The sequence below is a fragment of the Daphnia carinata genome, chromosome 3 (assembly GCF_022539665.2).
Source record: "Daphnia carinata strain CSIRO-1 chromosome 3, CSIRO_AGI_Dcar_HiC_V3, whole genome shotgun sequence".
NCBI lineage: Eukaryota > Metazoa > Arthropoda > Branchiopoda > Diplostraca > Daphniidae > Daphnia > Daphnia carinata.
Genome location: NC_081333.1, coordinates 9,477,072 through 9,497,509, shown reverse-complemented (window position 1 = coordinate 9,497,509; position 20,438 = coordinate 9,477,072). Strand labels below are relative to the sequence as shown.

Genomic DNA, 20,438 nt, shown 5'->3' with positions numbered 1-20,438 from the left:
ACTTATCAGGAAAAGACTTGTTGACTTTCTTTTTCCTTTTTTTTTTCTCATACCGTTCCTTTCCGACTAGTTTGTTTTGTTTTCCACGTCGACGAACGTCGCCCACACAGGCCGCTCTTTTGCACACCGCGTTCGTCACACACAACCCTTCGTAACAAAACAAGAGCGATAAGCTTCGTCATATTATCTACAAAACGTCATGTGCATGTGGCTTAGGAAGCCGTGTACACACACGCGGTTGTCTAGTGTATATGTGTGTGTGTGTGTGTAAACATTTTTTTCCCTCCTTACAAGAAAGTAAGGACAATAGAAGTGAATCGGAGGAAATGTGCCGAATGGCTTGATGTCCCTGTGTCACGAGCTGCGATGGATCGATCATTTATGGGTCACCAGACATAGGTACACAGCACGCCCACCGTTTCATCCGCCGTTGCGCCTTATTGGTTCGTAAGAGAGAAACCTAAAAATGTATTCGCCTTAGGTCTATGTGCGTTCGTGTTGCACGCATCAAGGTTTTCCCGCTAAAGATCTTGATAATGTTATCACTCACGTTCGTCAGATGGCACGACAGATGCGGGAAATGGCGTGATCAAGGCATTATAGTAAAACGTCCCCCTTCTCCTGAGAATTTTCATAGTGGCTTTTGCTGGTCGATACGTCTACCCGCGACATCGTATTGTGCAATAATTAATGATATTCAAGAAGAGGAGGGTATAGCCTGCTGGCGTGTAATAATTGGATGCTGATGAATACATTTCGCTTCTCTCTAATGGCCGGAATTTTGAGGGCATTGAGTTTACTCTCTATGCTCGAACGAGCACGTAATCACCCAAGTCATCTACGACTAATCAACTACTGGACCGTGGTTCATATTCTTTACATATTTTCGGTTTCGCCGCGCACAGGAAGGAAGCCAATTTGATGGCCTATCGATCATTACGACCAATATTAGTCTTTTCAACAAATGTTGTCAAGAGAATGGTCTCCAACAGAGTCTCATCAAATGTGCGAAGCACTTGATCCCAGACGTCCGTCATTTTCAAATTGATTAACATCGATGTTTATCTTTTAGCAGACCCAGACAAAATTAAATTACTGGCTCAACCTTGTACGGAACCAATCCTACGTTTATCAAGCCGTATATATGCTTTTCGCTAGTGACTATTACACACTTGAGTTGGCCTCTTTTTTGTATGTGTGTAGCCCTTTGGCTATAAATGCCTTGTGTGTGTATATAGACACGGTCAGGTGCGCGAGCTTGATTCGATCAAACAGCCAGTCCCATCGTTTCGCTCGCTGCGGGGGGAACCGGTTGGACGAAAGGTGATTCGATCAGCTGATGTGGGTTGGAGAGACAAACCCAAAACTCGACGACAATCAAAACAGCCAAGTATAGAGAACGAGTCGGACGATGGCCAGCTAAAGTAATAGAGACCTGACAAACAAGAATTCGTTTTCTTTTCTTTTTTATTTTAATGCTGGACCAAGAACAATAAAGTCCTATCGATTTGTTGTTTGGGCCGGCTGTTTCTTGTTGCACGCAGCGGCACGTCTATCCATTTTAGATGGACTGGGGATAACATCTTTAAGCTGCTGCTGCACATACACGTTAACGTGTCCCCTGCCGTGGTATATAGCCAAGTCTTCAATATTTTTTAAATTTTATTTTCCTTTGGTAATCATTGCCCAAAGTTCAAATAGCAATGAATAACCAATCAACATATTGCCGGTTGAACTGCGTATGGGGTAGGACTCAGCCAAGAAAGCAAAAGGTACATTTATTTTGTGCAGAGTTTATTTGCAAATGTATCGCAAATGGCTGTAGGAATCTTTTTGACGTTTCGAAATGCAATGAAAAGAAATGAACAAAGGTCAACAAACAAACGAAAATGAAATATTGAACAAACAGAAATGAAAATGTAGGTCGATGATCAGGTGGAAGGACCATTTTTGGCAGACAAACATCAAACAAGTTTCGCTGGCAGCGGTAAAAGTCAAATGCATGTATAAATCTGCCATCTACATGTCTTATGTCATATACTATATTTCTTGAATCATTCTACATAGCAATACTCCGTTTAGTGAACCGACGACGTAATCAAGTTCCAAATTTCAAACGCAGTATGCAGTCTATGTATACATTCAGTTTTGAATAGAATAATAAGGAAAACCTAATAAAAGTCAGTAAAATTGAAAAAAAAAGAAAGGTTTAAGAAACGCTTAGAATATTTTGTTTTCCATATAAAAGAAAAGAAAATGCCAGCCAAAGTCATCGGGAAAAAAATGACACACGATTGAATTCACCTTATACAGCTATAAGAAAAACACAAAGGAAATAACTAAAAAGTGTAGATATTATCGTAAAACATGAAAGGGTATTCTGCAGCCAAAGATGAGAGAGAATGTGGCCGAGGCAGCGGCCATCCGCAACCAGCTGGAACGATCTGGCGCCCTGTTGCACCCGTCGCCGTCATCGCAGCTCTGAAGGCAACCGTTGACGTACCTATAGACCGCAAATAAGATAATTGAAGCTACCAGCAAAAAAAGGCCAAGACATCAATCGCCCCCCCCCCTCCAAATTGTTACAATACACAACAAGGCGAAAGCTTTATAAAGGATTGGAATAAGTGTCACCAAATCAAAAGAGAGAGTTCTATTAATTTCTTTTTTTTTTAGAATGGTCAAAGAAAGTACAATGTTAGCCAGCCAGTACCGAGAATTTACGTTAAATGGTAAAACTTTCAAATTGAATTGAACCAAGCCAAATAAAATAAAACAGGGTTGGAATGTAGTTTCGTGAACTCAGTAGCGATATATGAATTTTGATACACAGTTAGCCCTGTATATTAGTGATGTATGCTTTATGGTATCGTCATTGTGCAAACGTGAAAAATAGACGCAGACACGAAGCGAGCTCTCCCGGTTCACTCGCTTTGAGAGCCCTCCATCCTTCGCCGTCTGTGAACGATTTTTTTTTTTTCGTAACACAAAAGGCACGTAGACAGAAAAAAAATAATAATAACATTGTGAAAGACTCGTGAAAAAAAAAAAGTGTTGAAAATGAAGAGCGAGAGCTATATTGAATACATAACAAAAAAAAAAGCTTGCCGTGTGTATAGAACGACTTCAGTGGGAAGAGTGCTGTGCGTGAGCGGTACATATATTTATAGAGGGGGCGTGAGTGAGAGTGATGATGCCGCCGTAATCCATCAAGCCATGCATTGCCTCATGCTGGCAATCTCTTTTGTCGGACAGAGTGAAGGCAGGCTCAATCAATCGCTTCAGCGAGCATTTGCACTGCGCGTTTGAATTTCAATAGCTAAACCGTTTGGATATCTCACTGCTGACACCGTTTTTTCTTTTTTTTCTTTTTTTTTTTGGGAACCCCAATGTTTATAGCCGGGTAAAGCCTGAGTGCGAGCACCATTGGCACGACCTTTAGTGTTTTCATCTGCCGAAAAATACGCAGTTGATTGTTTTGAGTTGAACAACAAACAGACGCCGTATATATATAAGGAGATGTAGTAAAAAGTTGGTTTCTATTTCGTACTAGGCAGTACCGTCTTTGTTCTTTGTCACATAAACAAATTGATGGGCCATGTAACTGTACACATATAGTCTATGAGTTTGTATTGGATGCACGACAACAGTCTCAAACACTTGTTTATAGCTTTGGGTAAACAGAAAGAAGAGTGAACGACGCAGGCAGAATAGAACACAGTTGTTTTCCTGAGGCATCAATACATTGCGTTCAAACTTACATCCAAGAAGAGGTACGTGGTTTACAGGGAATTCCATATCACATGCTTGCGAACATAATCGAAAACGTGTGCACGAAATGCAAAATAAGAAATTCGATAGAGCGTCAAGGGATGGAAGGCAATCTGAACTGTGTTAGATTGATGATGGTGCATGCGATGGATCTAAGGATATCTCGGAATAGCAATCGGATGAAACCGGGATAGTTGATTTTTCTTTTAATTACCTGTCGTCAAAGTACAATCCGCCGCAGTGAGACATGCGTATGATTTCTGTATCGGTCGTCAACGTGCCACTGTCCAGAGCACAACCTCTAACTACTATCGTTTCGCCCGTATCGTCTATTACGTGATCGGACGTCGTTCGTGAAGCGTTGACCAATGTGAACCAAAAAAAGAAAAACAAGGGAAACACACACACACAAAAAAAAAAGAGATGAAAACATCAATGACTAATCAAACCTATATGTTTTAAATCGATTGAGTGCATGCTCAACGGAACATGTTGTTCCATATACCGATTCTAGAATCCCCTTCTGCCTGTTAAAAAAAAACTAATGGATAACAGCTGCTATTCGTTTTTCCGGTTACGCAATTACTATTCTTTCAGTTCTCGATCGGATGGTAGAGGAGGGTGCACCGTGCTCACGCAAGATCTTCGCTGAAAGATGGATGGCTTAAAGTATAAAGAACGCACACGTCGGATTTATCGCGATCGAACGCGAACGATCGTTGTTGGGGAAACGCACCTGGTTTGAGACCCTCTCTCTTCTCGACAGTTTTACTATATCGCATTAATATTGATCGGAGTCTGGGATTAGGGACAGAAAGAGAAAAGAGGAGTTGACTTGATGGATATATCAGTGGCTGACCTTCCGTCCAGAACGAAACTGCCACAATGGGACATTCGGACGAGTTCCGTGTCAAGTGTCAATGAACCGGAATCCAGGGCGCAGGTACGAATCACCATTTTTTCGTAATTACCATCAGCTGAAACTCGTGGACGTTGTCGTGAAATCGATGGCAGCACAAAAAAAAGCACGTTCAATTAGTTAGACATTTCGGTATTGCCCCTCCTTGTCATGGCAACAGTTGCACAAGATCCATCAAATACAATACTTAATGCACAAGCAATAAATAAGACGCTAAAACAAAACAAAAGGCTCGTCGAATATGCACCATATTACATTGTTGTGTCTCCTAAATGTTGCAATACTACGATTTAAGATTACATTTTTGAAAGATTTAAAGTAAAGCGTAGATCAAAAGGACAAATTTCTAACAGTTTACAACTAACATTTTTTAACTACCTGAACTTTTTCTTTTCTTCTACAAGAACTTTGCAGCTGACGTCGTCTACTGTGCGGGTGAAACAAGGCAAAAGAAATCGTTCTTTTCTTTGATCCAGTTTTTTAAGGTGAAAGGGAGATGCTTCTGAACGAAAAGCCAGCCTAAATTATTGTTGCTATAGCTCCTAACCTTTAACAATTCCCCAAAAAGTTTCTATAATTAAAAACTTGCAAGGCTTTAATTTTTTACAAGAATAGTCAAGCCCGCTGATTAGTATTCCTATGTTTAATGTCTCCTCTTTTTCAAAAATAATATCGAATAAGTTTTTTGATTTGTGGTATCCACCGAGCTGTTGCCAATCTGTTGACTGCGTTACTAACCTCCTAATTTTTCTATTATTATTATTTTTTTTTTTACTTTTTTTCCTTATGTGTTTGTTAGTCTATTCCGGATTAGGATGTTGACCCCAATGGCAAAGAGTTCCACCCCTATGAGTTTCCGGCAATTCCGCCGTTTTTTCGCCCAGCATGAACGAAAGAACTTAACGAAGTGTTCCGTTTGCACATCCTAATTTTTAGCTCTTCAACCAAGCATCCTTTCTTTGTGTTTTTTCTTTAAGCAGTGTTTATGTTTCATTAAATATTTAATAAACATTGAAACTGTTGGTCACTTGTTTAGTTATCCAAGTTGAGTTCTATCAACATGTTACATTTAAACACTCTGTTAGTCGAATTATAGTGTAGCCTATAAGGAATAGTCTAACATTTGCCTTACAGGCATTCCTCATAGTGAAGCGCGTTTTAATAAGAATCATATTAGCCAACTAGGCCTTCGCTTTCGTCCCAATTATACCGCTCGTAATTAGTAAACATGTGTTGACGGTTCCATGACCCCTTCGGAAGTAACCGTCGCTGATTAAAAGATTCAAAATGACATGAATAGGCCTAATGCTAAAACAGTCAGCAATTGAAACTGAAATGAATAAAGCGAATTTAATAGCCTTTGTTTCAATATCATTGCGCCGTCAAGATTTGGCCAACGGTGGCTATTTCATCGCAGTAGCGTTTGCATAGTTAAACCAATCTTTTCTCTTTCTTTTATCTATATCTTGGGTCCTAGGATTTTATTTTAAAACGACGGATCGATGTGCCACCACACAGTCGAACGCAGCTGTTCTTTTGTTCCTAATTTTCCCCTTTCTCTCAAAGACACAATATTATGCATAGTAAACGAAAGCCTAATATATCCAACTTGATAAAAAAAACAAAATCATCCTACAAGAAAATGTGGGGAGGGAGATCCTGCTATAGTCTATTATGACACACACAGCCCAGCATTTATTACCCAGTTAACGAGTTCTAGGCCCATTTCAAGTTCGTCTTGCTAAATATTGTAAAAGCCTCATTTTATAAGTTAATGCTCACGAGACCCAAACATATATATTTTTTGCTAGTCTTTTATTTTTCTTCATCTTCTTGGAGCACTTTTATTTCGTACAGGATGTTTTTCCTCCCTTTCGTCTTGATTATTTCTGACATTTCTAACTGGGATACTTGCTGCACGCACATAAATCAATCGCTGTGTGTAAGATATGTCATTTTTTATCAAAAATAATGATTCGATAAAAAAAAGACACTTTTCTTTCTATGGACATAGAACGGCGACTATATAGGTATTAGCTCTGTGCAGTATGTCCTACAGGAAAAGATAATTTTCATATTTTTGGGGCACGCAATAAGAAAAACGCCCTCCTACCAATAAGGAAAAAACCCCAAAATATGAAACGGAAAAATAGAACATTACTATTCTGAGCTATGTACCGCATCCACATCTATCACGAGCGCCGTTTTCTACCGATTCTTTATTTTTTTTTTCCCAGAAGGATATAATGATACCCATTTCCGGAGGACCACAAGGACTAAACGTTAATCGATATTCAGTCAGCAGGTACGGTATACATGCACATGAACTCTTCTTTTCTTTCCCCTTGATCCATAAAAATTGAATCGCTAACAATTTTCCCAATACAACTATTCAACAGAAAACTTTCCTTTCAAAAAAAAAAGATAAGATTTGAAAAAAAATATATCCATCATGCCTTAGGCTACACAGTAGAATATGCAACTGCCGTCGATAAAAAAAAAGGGCGCGGACGCGGAAGCAAAAGTCCAGTTATCTGATGATGCGTGTAATTTATTATGATAATAATACCGTAACGACCGGCGAGCTTGAGACATGCTGTGGCTGGGAAGAGACCATTGCGGTTTTTACGTCCGCCCATGCAGGGCGATTCTAGTAGATCGCTGGTGAAGTTATTGTGGAACGGGTCCTCGCAGGCGGGATTCTCGCCGTTGACGGAGACGCATTTGAAGCAATCGATTGCGTTGACTGCTTGCCAGACCATAATCAAAACAATCTATCCATTTCATTGTCGACTAGCATAACGTACACACACACACAAGCAGTACCTGTGGTGATGAAAAACTGCGGTAGAATAAACAGGAAGAAGAAGAAACACGTCAACGATCCGGCTGTTTGGAATGATGCAACCAACGGATGGTGATGTCGGTTCATGACGTTAGATCGAAACGCCTCCGCTTGAAAATAGCTTCCTCCAGATGCTGAGGCACTGTGTATCGGATAATGTACAGAGGACATGAGAATGTTGTACTACATAAAGCATAAACAATCCAACTCGAAAGACAAAGACGTTCATCGTTACAAGGAAAGCCCAGCTGTGCACGTGACCTCAACGTCTACGTAGACAGACTGTCGCAAAATAAATTTCTTTCGTTACCAACGATATCATTTCACACGCTCTATGTTCCCTTGATTCCTATAGACATCTTGCAGGGGAGATGTATTCCTTTGGTGGATCTTTTACCACAAAAGAACGAGTATTAATAACAGCAGTGACATTCACGGTAAGCTCGTTAGGATGCTCCAAAGAGTTCGATAGTTTTGGTGTTTATTACGTTGCGGTAATGAATATACACGTAACGTATATGAATTACTCTGGCCAGTAATGAGCTACATCGAGCGAGAGTTAATTATGGTCTATCTCCCTTGTTTAGCAACAATGATTGAAGATTTTTTTCGATTTGCACGACGCATGTTGTAAGAAGGCCACAGACGGTTCAACGTGTCGATCATCATAAAGGAGATAGACGCGCAGATTGTGTTGGGCATCATCTGTCGCAATCGTTCAGCTACAAATTTCTAGCTCCATTTGTATTCATTTTTGAACAGGAGTCGTTATTCCAGACGGATTCAGACTGTCTGAACGTCTGGGCAATAGAATGACGTCCAATTACTGCCAATTTACTCGTTTGAACGATTTAAGAAACGATTTTCGTTTTTCTTGGTGCAATCGACAGGTAATCGACAATCGATTTTCAAGTGGCCTTTCTTCTTATTCAGGAAGGAGAGATTCAATCGATCGCCGTCGTGACAAAGAAATTCAATTTACTGTGAAATTTTGCTTTAAACGTTAGACTCGTGCACGAACGGGGAAAACAATTTCAAGCAGAAATGTAAACAATCAACAAAGCGGGACTCACCCACGATCGTTGCGCTAAAAAAAACCCGACTAACAAAAATAAATAAAAACTCCATCTAAAATGTTGGTCGCCTGGTTTGAATCGCTCATCAATTGCGTGACGCAGTAAAAGCAGCAAACAAACACATTTCACCAAAACACAAACACATTCAGTTGTGTAGTTTCATCCGACTTCGGTGGAAATGACGGTTCCTTGTCTTTGGCATTTGGAGCTGGAAGCAGCGAGAGACGGTTCGCAGTAAAGCCAACACAATTTGAAAATATATACAGCACGAAATATTTGCATAATAAAGCGCTCCTCTAAAAAAACAACCTTTGCTGCATGTTGCGCCACACCAGCAACTCTGGGACGCCAAAAAATAATCCATATATAGATCTATGGTTGTAAAAAACAACCCAGTTCGCTGTGCCTGCGTGTCGTGTTTTGGCTTTTGTCCACCGTAGGTAGACCCGACAGGGGAATTTTTGTTACCTCGATACTTTATAACATCGGGAACAAGTCGGCTGACGTGACTCTCGTTGGGCGAACGGCACCCAAAATGGCGGCCTTTTCAACGGTTGCTTCCTTTTCAGTATTATTTATATGCTGCTTTACGATCTTGTGCGTTTATTACGGGGATTTCGTGCTGCGTCGCTAGAAGCTTGGCCATCCGGTACGGCATAATACCATCAGAATCAAACATTAATGCATCCGTCGCTATCGCTATTTCTGCTATTTGCACAGTGACTATAATAGATCACGAAATGGCAGATCGTTGAAATCTCCGGAAGATCAGCTCTATTATATATCTGATATACCGAGTCAAGCAACATGACGTACATATAAAGAGGGATGATTTACTGTGTTGAGTATCTTGCATGGCTAATGAGATAGCCTATTGATTGCGTCAGTGTTTGACTTCCGTCTCGTTCAACCGTGAGGACTGCAGCCAAACAATAACGTACTCCACAAAGAAAAGAGTCAAGTTCGCATCCAATTATTAACGTACCATATCTTCATTCAACCAAAACTTAATTTCTGTAACCGAATTTCATTCCAAAAGAAAAAAAGTATCAACACTCCATCGAGGAACATGTTCAGCCTTTCTTTGTAGGGTAGATGGGCGTGCCTGTCGTTTAATTCAGCAGGAGCGTGGAAAGGCACAGCAAAAGCAGTTGGGATTAAGAAGAAAAAGGGAGAGCAAAGTATAACGCTGGTTGGATGGCGTGGACCTAAATGGTAATGGCAGCCGTTGAGTCGGAAATGGCAGTAAGATGTCGAGGAAGTTAAACCAAGCGCATAACGAAGGGCTCCCCTTCTTTTCCTCAATATATAAACAGATGGAAGAAAAGAAATGAAGAACAAAGCAAGATGGCGAGAAAGTGATGAAGAAACTAAGGGCGATATTTCCTTGAAAAATAAAAAGAAGACTTTTCATATATGTGTGCATCGATCGGCCTCGAACTCCCCCACCCCCATCTGCGTTTCTATATGCTGACTAGCTCTATACGAGCATGACTGCCCATGCACACAGCGTCCCTCTTGAATCAGAATTTGTTTTCTTAAAAAAATTTGTAGTGTATCTTTTTGCCCCCATTTTCACTGTACACGTACGTATAAAAGACTGTATGTTAAGGTCGCTTGGATGACGAGGGTGTCGCCTGTACAAGCTATCTCTGTACACAGCACTTGGGATTCGATTCCTAAAATTATGCAAAAAGTTCTTTTGAGCTCCTGTTCTAGTCGTTGTCGTTGGTTCCCCTGAGTTACGTATGCCTGTAGCCACGTCTAGTCTCTTCTTCTTTTCTTTTTATGTTTTGGTTCTTCTTTAAAAACCTTAGGGCGAGATGTTGCTGTTACGCTTTGTTCCCATCTGGGTTCCGCCGAGTGGGAACACTTTGTTCAGCTTTGCTGATCATCGTAGGCGGTCGATACATTCATGATGATTCATCAAAACAGAATCATCAATTTCAACATGGTCCAGTGCATCGCAGTAAAATGCAATCCTAGAATTTCTGCTTTGTTTTAAATTTCACAGCTGATCCACGGGAAATCTATTTTCAATGTTGCGCTTTGTAAGCGAATAGTTCGTTTTAAAAATAGCTTTTCCCATAGTCAAATGGTGCAGTCAGGGCGAAAAAAGCAGCAGGGTCCTTCCCCCGCATCATTATAATCTCTCTGTTTGTGACGTTTTTCCAGTAGGATAAAGAATTCATTTCTCTTTGAGGAGTTTCTGTTTTCTCTTCTGGTTCTGTCGTTTCACGTGTTCATGCGGAACCAGTGGAATTGGACGCAACGCGAAATATGACTGCACTTCAAAGCGAGCAAAAGAGGAATATGGAAACGGGCAACGCGTCTGGGACCCAGCAGAGGTGAACAGATGGGTTGAAAAATATAAGGATACGGTTTACACATGAACGAAGATAAAGAAGGGAGAAAGACACCGTGGAGGTTGCTAAGCAATTTCGGGAAAACGTGTCCCTTTCCATCCCAAAGGGCTACGTCGATGAGCCACTTCTGAATGGAGCTGTATGTCTCACCTTCTCTTACCAGCTTTTTCTCTACTCCGATCGTCTATTTTCACTTTTTTTCATTATACCTTTCATGAGCTCGTTTGACACACACCAGTCCACTGTTTCTTTTTGACTCCCGGTCAGCATGTTGACTGGACTACGTTGCGGAAAGGCGGAAGATGACAGCCTCACTACAGATAGACTTCCGTATCACTTGGGGAAAACAAAAAAGGGCAACTTAAAAAAAGATTTTTCTCCCCTGTTGCTTGTTTGATTTTGTTCTCCTCATATAGGACAACGTCGGAACAGAGCGAGGAAAACACACGAAGTGAATGTTCCAGAAAAGCAGATTGCTAGCAAGGGAATTGCGCAATCGAGTAGTAGTGTTGTACCCGCCATTCGTTCCGTCGAGGACGGCACCGGCAGTTGAAGTATGTTTCCCTTGTCACGACCTCTCACCCATTCCTCTTTCATTTCACCAAAGAATCCGGAATTGGGTGTTGTAGTTTTTTGGTGGGTCTAAAAAAAAAAAAAACCCAACTCGATGACGTTCGCTCTAAGTAACTACTACTTACGCAAAGAGCAAAAGAAAGAGAATCGGAAATTCTTTATTCTTCCCCCCACCCTCAACTGCTGACGCTTTTCTTTGCGTAAAACTTATAGAGCGATGCTCACATAATATTCCGGCGAAACGCAGTAAAAGCAGAATCCCGCGGATGACAAACGTATTCACACAAAAAGCGTCCGTTTCTTCCGTTTTTTTGCTATACAAATGGTTTTAAGTTCCTCTTTTTTTTTTTTCTCGCTGCGGTTCCCCATTCTTGTGTTTGTACAGACTGAAAACTTAGGATTCAGAAAACGGCTCGTGTAAATAGAAAGGCGGGAGGAGTGACGCGCATGAAACCGCAGAACAAAATTCCGGAAATAAAGGACAAACATGCAGACGTGGAGTGCCAACAGACCCATTCCATATGCAGCACGCTACTGTCCCTGCAATCATTCTAAACGAGTTCATGACTCATTTAAAACGCGCATTACATCCTAAAGGCGGACCATTCAGATCCATGGAATTTCGCTGTCTAGACATAAATTTACCTTGCGATGGATGTTCTCTTTCTTTTTTCTTCACAGAAATAGGATGATCAGAGACATGATTGGCCCATCGAAATAACTGTTTGATCGACTGCAGTTATATCACCTTCTTAGATCACGATTGTTTTTTTCTAGGGAGCACTTGAAACAACACACGCTAGTTCAAAGCCACACGAATATAATAAGCGCCGAACTTGGCCTCTCCAACTGCAACGGTAAGAACGAAGTGTGGTAGCAACCGTTCTAGCGAGCGTCGATCGTTCGACTGAAGGCACGGCAACTCTTAGTCGGCTCCCGAACCCTCCGGATCGCCTACCCCACCCAACCAACAGTCACATAGTATAGACACAGGTTCTTGTGCATACCAAAACGCGGAAAGGGGAGCGAACTTTTTCGCCTCATATGTCGACACACTCTTTACCTATGTTGCTTTGGGTGCATATAGAGTTCGTGCTATTTCGTTGACGGATTATTTTAGCTATTCGTGAAGGTTGGCGCCTCAGCGTGCAAGGGCACTAGTTTTATTCCGGCCCATTCTACTGGCAAAATTCCTTTGTCCAACTACACCATACTCTGCTGTACATGCACATGTCGTGGAATGATCATTTGATTTGGAACGGGGGCATACTAGAATGCACGCACGCTGTGCATATAGCAGTTGACTAAAAAGCCTTGCGTTTCAGCTCTGGACGATTGGAAACTACAGCAACGCTAGATCCCTGTAAGAGTTGAAGCGTCGTTGGATACAGAACGCAGGGTTACTAGGCATGCTATATCTACCCAACAGGACTAGGAGAAAGTCAATTTGATCAATTGCGTTCTGTTGTTGGAGATGCATGGCGACCATTGGCGTCGTCATGGGAACGGATCAGCAGAGGGCTAGCGACTTGAAGCCAAATAGGTGTTCAGCGGCAATGAAGCTGCCAAGGAGAACGAAGCCACTTTACGGTCGAAACAGATTAATCTGATTAGCGGAGAACAGCTGGGTTGTTGTATTGTTGATCACTTCTGTATCCGTTTCAGATGCAAACAAAGAGACGGTCGCAGTCTATATCAAATACAAAGACTATTCGGCAAAACTTGTCACGGATTCTACTACAATTTAAAGGAAATAAATGTAACCGTGTAATGCTTTAAAAAAAATAAAACTTCATTGTAACTGTACACGTGAATAATGTGCGAGTGCTCGAATGAAACTAGTGCTTCACGGGGACGTCATCTAGTAGCAGCGTGCGTGATAAAGCTCATCTCATGAAATCGTTACAGCAACAGCGATTCATCTTCATTCTCACCATGGGGGAATGGGGCACCATTTGGATGTGACTGACCAGCGTGTGCCAAGGGGAGACATTGGAACTGCTGGTCCCCACTAACTTACATGAATGATTGTTTCATCAAGAAAAGGTCATTTTTAGTTGCACACACCCTTTTCCCCTACGATTTTCTGTACGTGGTTCTACGGGATTATTGTACGAAGAGGCTTAACATCTTGTGCGACGACAGAAACTTAATCCTGTTTGATATAAATTGGACGACAGACATTTTCGGATGCCGGGACAACCGTAAGGAAAGCTAAACACGGTCGGATGATTCTCGGGACATTCGTAGTGCCTATCTGTCTCACTCTTTTACTTTTGGCGGTGGAAAAGTCGATCCTCTCTTCGAAACAACAAAAGAAAATTGCGTCGATACCGTCAATATTATCAGCCTACCACCAGTGATTGAAATCACTTTGATTTGGCTATATACTTGATTGCATCGTCTTAAGCCCTTACAGCTCGCGATAGAGGATTTTGTTTGTAATTTGAAAACCATTTATGACAGCCGGATTTCACCGTCAAAGAGTCTAAAAGGATCGTTATACGGAAGCTTTCGGCTATATGATGAAAACAAGAATGAGTATCTAAAGGGGGAAAGAATATTAAACACACCTATGCCTAGAAATCGATCCGCCATCAACGCCCTTTTTTTGTGTGTGTTTTGTTTTGGTTTCGCGAGGCATCATTTGCCCCTTTTTTCCACCGCCTAGTTGTACTTATCTATTTAGTAGACCATGTAATCAAACGGTTCGTTGTTGCACGTCTAATTCTCTGATGAGAACGGCTGCCGTTCTATCCGGGACACGCGTGTATCGATCACCTCGTCAAGTCTTTTGATCTACAGTTCCATGAAGCAAAAACTACCATCCGTTGTTCTTGAAGTATATGCTGAATTTAGATCAATGCTTAGATCTCAATCCTTACGTGCTTTGATAAACAAGGTGCAGAGTTGAACACTTGAAAAGGAATTTTTTAGAATTATTATTGTTTATGTAGAGCAACTGGCATAATTTCTTTGGCTAATTCACAAGTATGCTCAGTGTATGAATGTTGGCATTGTATGTAAATAACCAAAAAATAAGATTAACGTCGTAATATCTTATCGCCTAGCAGAGCATTACTCAGAAAAATCAGGGAGTTTGTCGACATGGCAGCTAATTCTGTGAAAAAAAGAATGACACTGTGACTTTTTCCCATAATCACCTAATCAAGACATGTACAACAAGTGCATTTATGAAAAGCAAGTCATCCAACATTAATATCCTGCGAATAAGGACCCGGATTCATGAAATGCTTTTGCGCATAAATGCAATCCCAAAATAGAGGGTACCCTTAGGCAAACCACAAGTAATTATTTTGTCTTCTCGCTAAGACTTGCCCACTTCCGTTGCCTTCGTGGTGGGGTTCAAGAACTGGCTGTCACCGAACACACGGTCAAAGAATTATTCCGTGCTCCTACCGAGGTTTTAGCTGCTCTACGTTGTAGAACAAAAATAGTAAAACGTCATATTTATGCAGTCGTGTGACCACTAGAACGCAAAGTATAAGTGGTTCAGCAACAGAATTATGAGCTTTCCTGACACCAATTGTCAATTTTGTATGTGGTAGGCTACTGTTGGCATTCAGAGCAGTGTACACTTTCTTGGAAAGAGCCCTTCATGATTCAGGGGGCAAAGTCTGTCGGACAAATCCTTGGAAGGAAATTACTTGAAAGCATAACAGTGTTAACAGAAAACCCAGTTAAAATTCAGCATACCTTACAGCATTTGCCATTTTAAAATGCGATGGACGCCCTGTACAACGCGGATTTGTACATTTCTTCATAAACAAAGCTTTTCGACCGTCTCCGGCAAAATGTTGAAAGCTTTATCTCCTTAGTTCTTCTTTATCGGTTGTTTTTTTTACTCAACCGCGAAAGGATCTACAGTAGAATTCAATATGACGAACAAATATGTGTTTTGGGTTGTTGGTTGAAATACATTCGAGCATTGAGAGGGGTCTATCGGAACACCAAATTAAATATAGTTCGCTCTAAGTAGTAATATGCAAGAAAAATAATAGGCTTACCACTGCCAATTACTCATTAAAATATGCTCAGGGTCCTAGAGGCATATTTGTATCGATCTGATTTCGCGTGCGTTGCGATCCTTGCATTTGCTTGACATCCAACATGTTTGAAACTCGGCACCGGTTCTACGTTAGACACAACAACAGGGTGGAACGATACAATGTACACATCTTTTATCATTCTTGTAGTCGGTTTAAAACAAGAAATACGTGTTGACAGAACAATTAACAGCAGATAGAAGGAATTATTGACAATAGGTTAATTACTGCAACAATAATTATATTCACTAGCTCAATTGGCTAGAGGCTTTTGGTTACTGGACCACTATACGTGAATGTCAGATGTGACGTTTTACGCGCAACAAATGGATACGTTAATTCGACAGGTATGAACATATACGGAAGTGGAACTAATAGCCCTATGTTAACATCTCTGTCACCTCAACGCTCACCGCTCGTTGGCGGAAGCAGTAGGACGACATAGGATTACACTCTAGATGTTGCACTCTATCTCATGCTATCAATCATCGAACCATGATCATTTATATGGCTGTTGATCCCAGATGAAATCGGCATTAAAAGTAGAGTTGTTAAGGCTCGAACACGGCAAAATGTCATGACGCCTCCATACTATCGCAGGACGCCACCACAGTGTAGTTATCAAAACAGCAATGACAGGTAATCGTTTATGAATAAGCGACAATGATAAGCATATTTGGTGGGAGTGCGGTGCTGGCACAATGCTGGTTATAAATCTTGTCTTGTTGTCTGTTGTTCCGTGTTCAATTTCAGCCACCTCCTGATTTCCCTGCCCTGCATTCTACTCCGTTCACTCCACTGCGCCATTCTTTCCTTATATGTCACGTCATCATGTTATTGGGAACTCACCTTCATCTCATCGGACAGCAACTTCTCTACTCTCATCTACTGCTATAACAAGGGCTCCGTGTTATCCATATGCCTCAATGTTTCTAAAGCGCAATACCTAAAATTACACATAAGCGCTGCTACACCTATGACAATAGTACACGTACGACACCTACACCACAACTCGACACGTTGCAAATATTTCGCGATCCACAACATCTCATAGCTACGAATAATGTGTTACAAAATACGTGTACGCCGTTCGTAATACATCTGTGTAATCGGGCCAGGCGTTACCTGAGCCTTCTTTCTACCTTTATGTTATCAACAGTAAAAACTATTTTTCACTTTTTGTAGTACTATATCTATTGATCAAGATAAATGCAACGGAAAATGCCATCTAACGCATAGTTGATGAACATTCGTAAGATTCGCTAAAGGTAACGCGGCACAATATTTTGAAATTCAACGACGTGCTGTATCGAGCGGCACTGTGAGTATGTCGGTGTAATGACTAACAGATCTCCTATCTAAGCATATCTATGCCCTATAGACGCCCCTCCGTCGACATAGATATCATTAAGGGCAACGAGGATCATCAAGGGTTTCTACCTCTACGTTTGGCTTGACACAGATGTTTATCTCATCGGCAGAAAGGATGAACACTCTCGAGGATTACATTACTCCATTTAGCTTGTCTACGTTCATCTACTGTTTGTGATGTGAGGTACCAGATGTTTCTGTAGTCTCTATCTTACTCTTTGTTAACGATCCCTATATCCGGCTGCTGCATTTATCATTACCATCATCTGCAGAAGACAACATGTCCGGCTCATGCATTGTTATCATTTGATATTTTAATTCTTAAAAACAAGTAGAGAGGTGAAACAAACGATTAAAATACCTGCCGTATACCTGTTCTTTAAATGCAAGTGAAAAAAATATTCAAAATAATGGGCAATAGTTTCTGAGCTGAAAAATGGGGCTATTGCCGCGGCGTTGAAACAAGTTCCCTTTCTCGTTCGGTATGGTGTTTGACTGTTTGTTGACTACATCATTGATTTTCCGCTCGACGTAGACAAAGAATTGGTTTCAGGTGAGAAACTTGACGTGATATGCAACTATTCTGAAATCACATGTCACCTCGAAACCACGTCGACAGCGCAATTACGCACTAATTTACGAGCGTTACTTTGTTGGAATAAAGTTCGAATCATACGCTATTATCCATTGTCGCGTAGTCATATAGTTATCTCTATATATAGTTTATCTCAGGTGGATGTAATTAAGTGAATTTTGTAACTGAACATGGCGAGACGACAGTGATTTTTGCTGGCTTTTGTGTAATATTACATAGTTACAAAATTTGACATAGTGTTATACCGTTGTAGGATACTGTTTTGAGGTATTCAATTTGTTATAATAAAGTTCACGGACACTCCTTCGTTCATGTGGCGTAGGAAGGAAGGGCGACGGCTAGATCGATAGTATCAGATGAAAAACTTGCTACCTGCGTAATTTTCTTCATTTGCCACATGTGTCACGCCCTATTTTGCCCTTGTACTTTCGCAAATTTGCATGTGATCGTCGGCTGCACTACGTCGTTCTGGAATATGTGTTGCGGAATAAGGAAATTTTCAAGTAGACGAAGCCCAACTTCTAACAAAGACAACACAAAAAATTCCAACCACTTCCATGACATTATGCGCTTTTTTTCCAAGCCCAGCTCGTACTTTACAGCCTCTTCATTTCCGCGATGCCATCCTCTGGCCCATTTTCTTTTAGTTTTTTGTCCTTGCTCTCGCCGTTCGCAAGAACTTTCAGAAGCTCGACGTTCGCTATGGAACACGTCTATAGCATTCTCTGTATGCACATAAGCGTCGCTTGAATCATCATACAAACGAGACCATTTCATAGCAAATATTTTCACGACCTTAGACCGGCACCAAACCCATCCAGCTTAGGCATGCATTCGTTTGGAAGAGAATCCTACGAACAGAATTTTATTTTGTTCCATGTTGACAAAACAAATACAACAAAATTAAAGTTATCGAGTGTCCCAAACTGACGATTTTCTTTCTCTTTCGCCAGCGTATTTTCTTCTATTGTCGAAGCCCCAGAAAACTAAAAAAATATGAAAGGAAAATCTAAACATGAGAAACTGCCGAGCGAGGAAGGCGTCCAATTTCTTTTAGCCATTAGTTCAAATGGTCACATTAAACCCGTGGTCCCAGCTTATACATTCTTGGCGCAGAAACAAATCAGGTTGATTAGTATTTGTCCTCGCTGTTTGGCAGCCCCTCCCACAATTCCGTGACTTGACAATATATGGGCAGCGGAAGCGCAAACAGCAAAAACTAGATTCCCGAAGGCGCAGTTTTAAGAATGCGATTCAGACTAGTGTCAGACTTTCAATAGTTAGTTAGCTGACACAAACGTGTATATGTTGCATTGGTTCAAATTTTTGATAAAATGTCCGAAAACAATGGGCTTAAGAACGAAATGACACGATAATTTATTTTTCGATGGCAAAATGAAAAATTACAAACATCGTATCATATTAATACAGATATTAATACGTTGAACGAGATCGGCAATCTCGGCAATCGATCGTTGACCACACGGCAACATAAAGTTTTCATACCTATGTTTATCAAATAGGGAAAATGAAGCTATTGAAGCCCGGCTTAAAGATTACTGAAAGGTTTTAAGTTCACTAGGTGGCAATGAGAGCCTTTGTAAAAAAATAGATTTTGTAAAAACACAAAATTTTTGGAAAAGTCGGGCTTATTTTGTCGGGCGTATTTTGTCGGGCTTATTCTCAAGACCAACAATGTGGCAAAAAAAATATACCACTTAGAATTGTATAATAAATTGCACGTTATACTAAAAATTTAACGCTGATTTCAGAAATATAATTCGTTTTCTCGTCAAAGTAGCAGTTTTTAAAATACATTAAATATTGGACTTTAGCACGATTGTGCTATATCGTGCTGGCGCGCCAGCAATTAATACGGTTTTTCCGTTTGTTTCCAAAACTTTCGATCTCAAGAAAAGCAGAAAGTCAATTTCCGTTTTTCTCGTTGATTGATTCCGAATCTTAATGACACGCGTTCATTGCTAAATTGATGATTTGGAAAAATACAAAATTTATGGAAAAGTCGGGCTTATTTTGTCGGGCTTAACATTTCTATCGCACCAACTTTTATATTTTAAATTACTCAAAAACCATACGCTCTGCATAAAAACAAAGTTCATTTCCATGTTCCTTGTTAAATTTTGAATCCTTGTCATACTTAGTTAACTAGACTGATTGGTGTTATTTTTTTAATAAGAAAATAAATATAAATTTTAAGCCCGACAGAATAAGCCCGACCGTTTAGTTTTTTAGACTTTATTCAAAAACTATAAGGCTAATTGAAAAATAAACTAGGTTTTCGTGATTAGCATTCAATTCTGCACCAAAATCATATATTTTAAGCCAAATTTGAAATTTGGTCAAAAATGAAAAAGTGAGAAGGCTATGCCTTCCCACTTTTGTCAAAATCGGCAAAAAACGACATCTCTTGGAATTCGATAAAAATCACACGGCATAGTCAGAATTGAACGCTGAGTTCGATTATGTTGGTTGTTTCCTCCTTAAACCAGCCGTTTTCAAAATAAACTAAAAAATGTGCTGTTTTAGCATGTTGCACGTCACCGAATGGAAGAAATCGCTAGCGAGACACATCAAAGTTCTTTACCACACCATAAATTCTACATAAAAACAAAGTCCATTTTCGTGTTCCTTGTTAAATTTTGAATCTAAATCATATATATTTATCTAGATTTAATGATATAATATTTAAATAGGAAAAGTCGAGCTTATTTTGTCGGGCTACCCGACAAATTTTTATTTGTTGTTTAGGTTTAATTGATAAACTATAAGGCTAAAATAAAAATAAAATTGATTTTCGTGATTAGCATTTAATTCTGCATCAAAAACATATATTT

The 20,438-nt window shown here is 40.3% G+C and overlaps 1 protein-coding gene across 2 annotated transcripts; it reads right to left on the bottom strand.

Annotated features, from left to right (window-relative positions):
* Positions 1–1,777: 1,777 nt before the first annotated feature.
* On the bottom strand, positions 1,778–12,463 carry LOC130685280 (uncharacterized). Of its 2 annotated transcripts, none has more exons than XM_057508563.2 (5): positions 12,196–12,463; positions 7,517–7,677; positions 7,260–7,436; positions 4,631–4,748; positions 1,778–2,503 (listed from the first exon to the last, which is right to left on the bottom strand). In XM_057508563.2, the coding sequence occupies exons 2-5, from the start codon at positions 7,620–7,622 to the stop codon at positions 2,356–2,358; spliced, it is 549 nt and encodes a 182-aa protein (XP_057364546.1). In that variant the 5' UTR covers positions 7,623–7,677; positions 12,196–12,463; the 3' UTR covers positions 1,778–2,355. The 2 variants fall into 2 exon arrangements, with proteins under 2 accessions (XP_057364546.1, XP_057364547.1); XM_057508564.2 differs by lacking the exon at positions 4,631–4,748 and adding an exon at positions 3,986–4,100 and having other exon boundaries at positions 12,196–12,444.
* Positions 12,464–20,438: the final 7,975 nt, after the last annotated feature.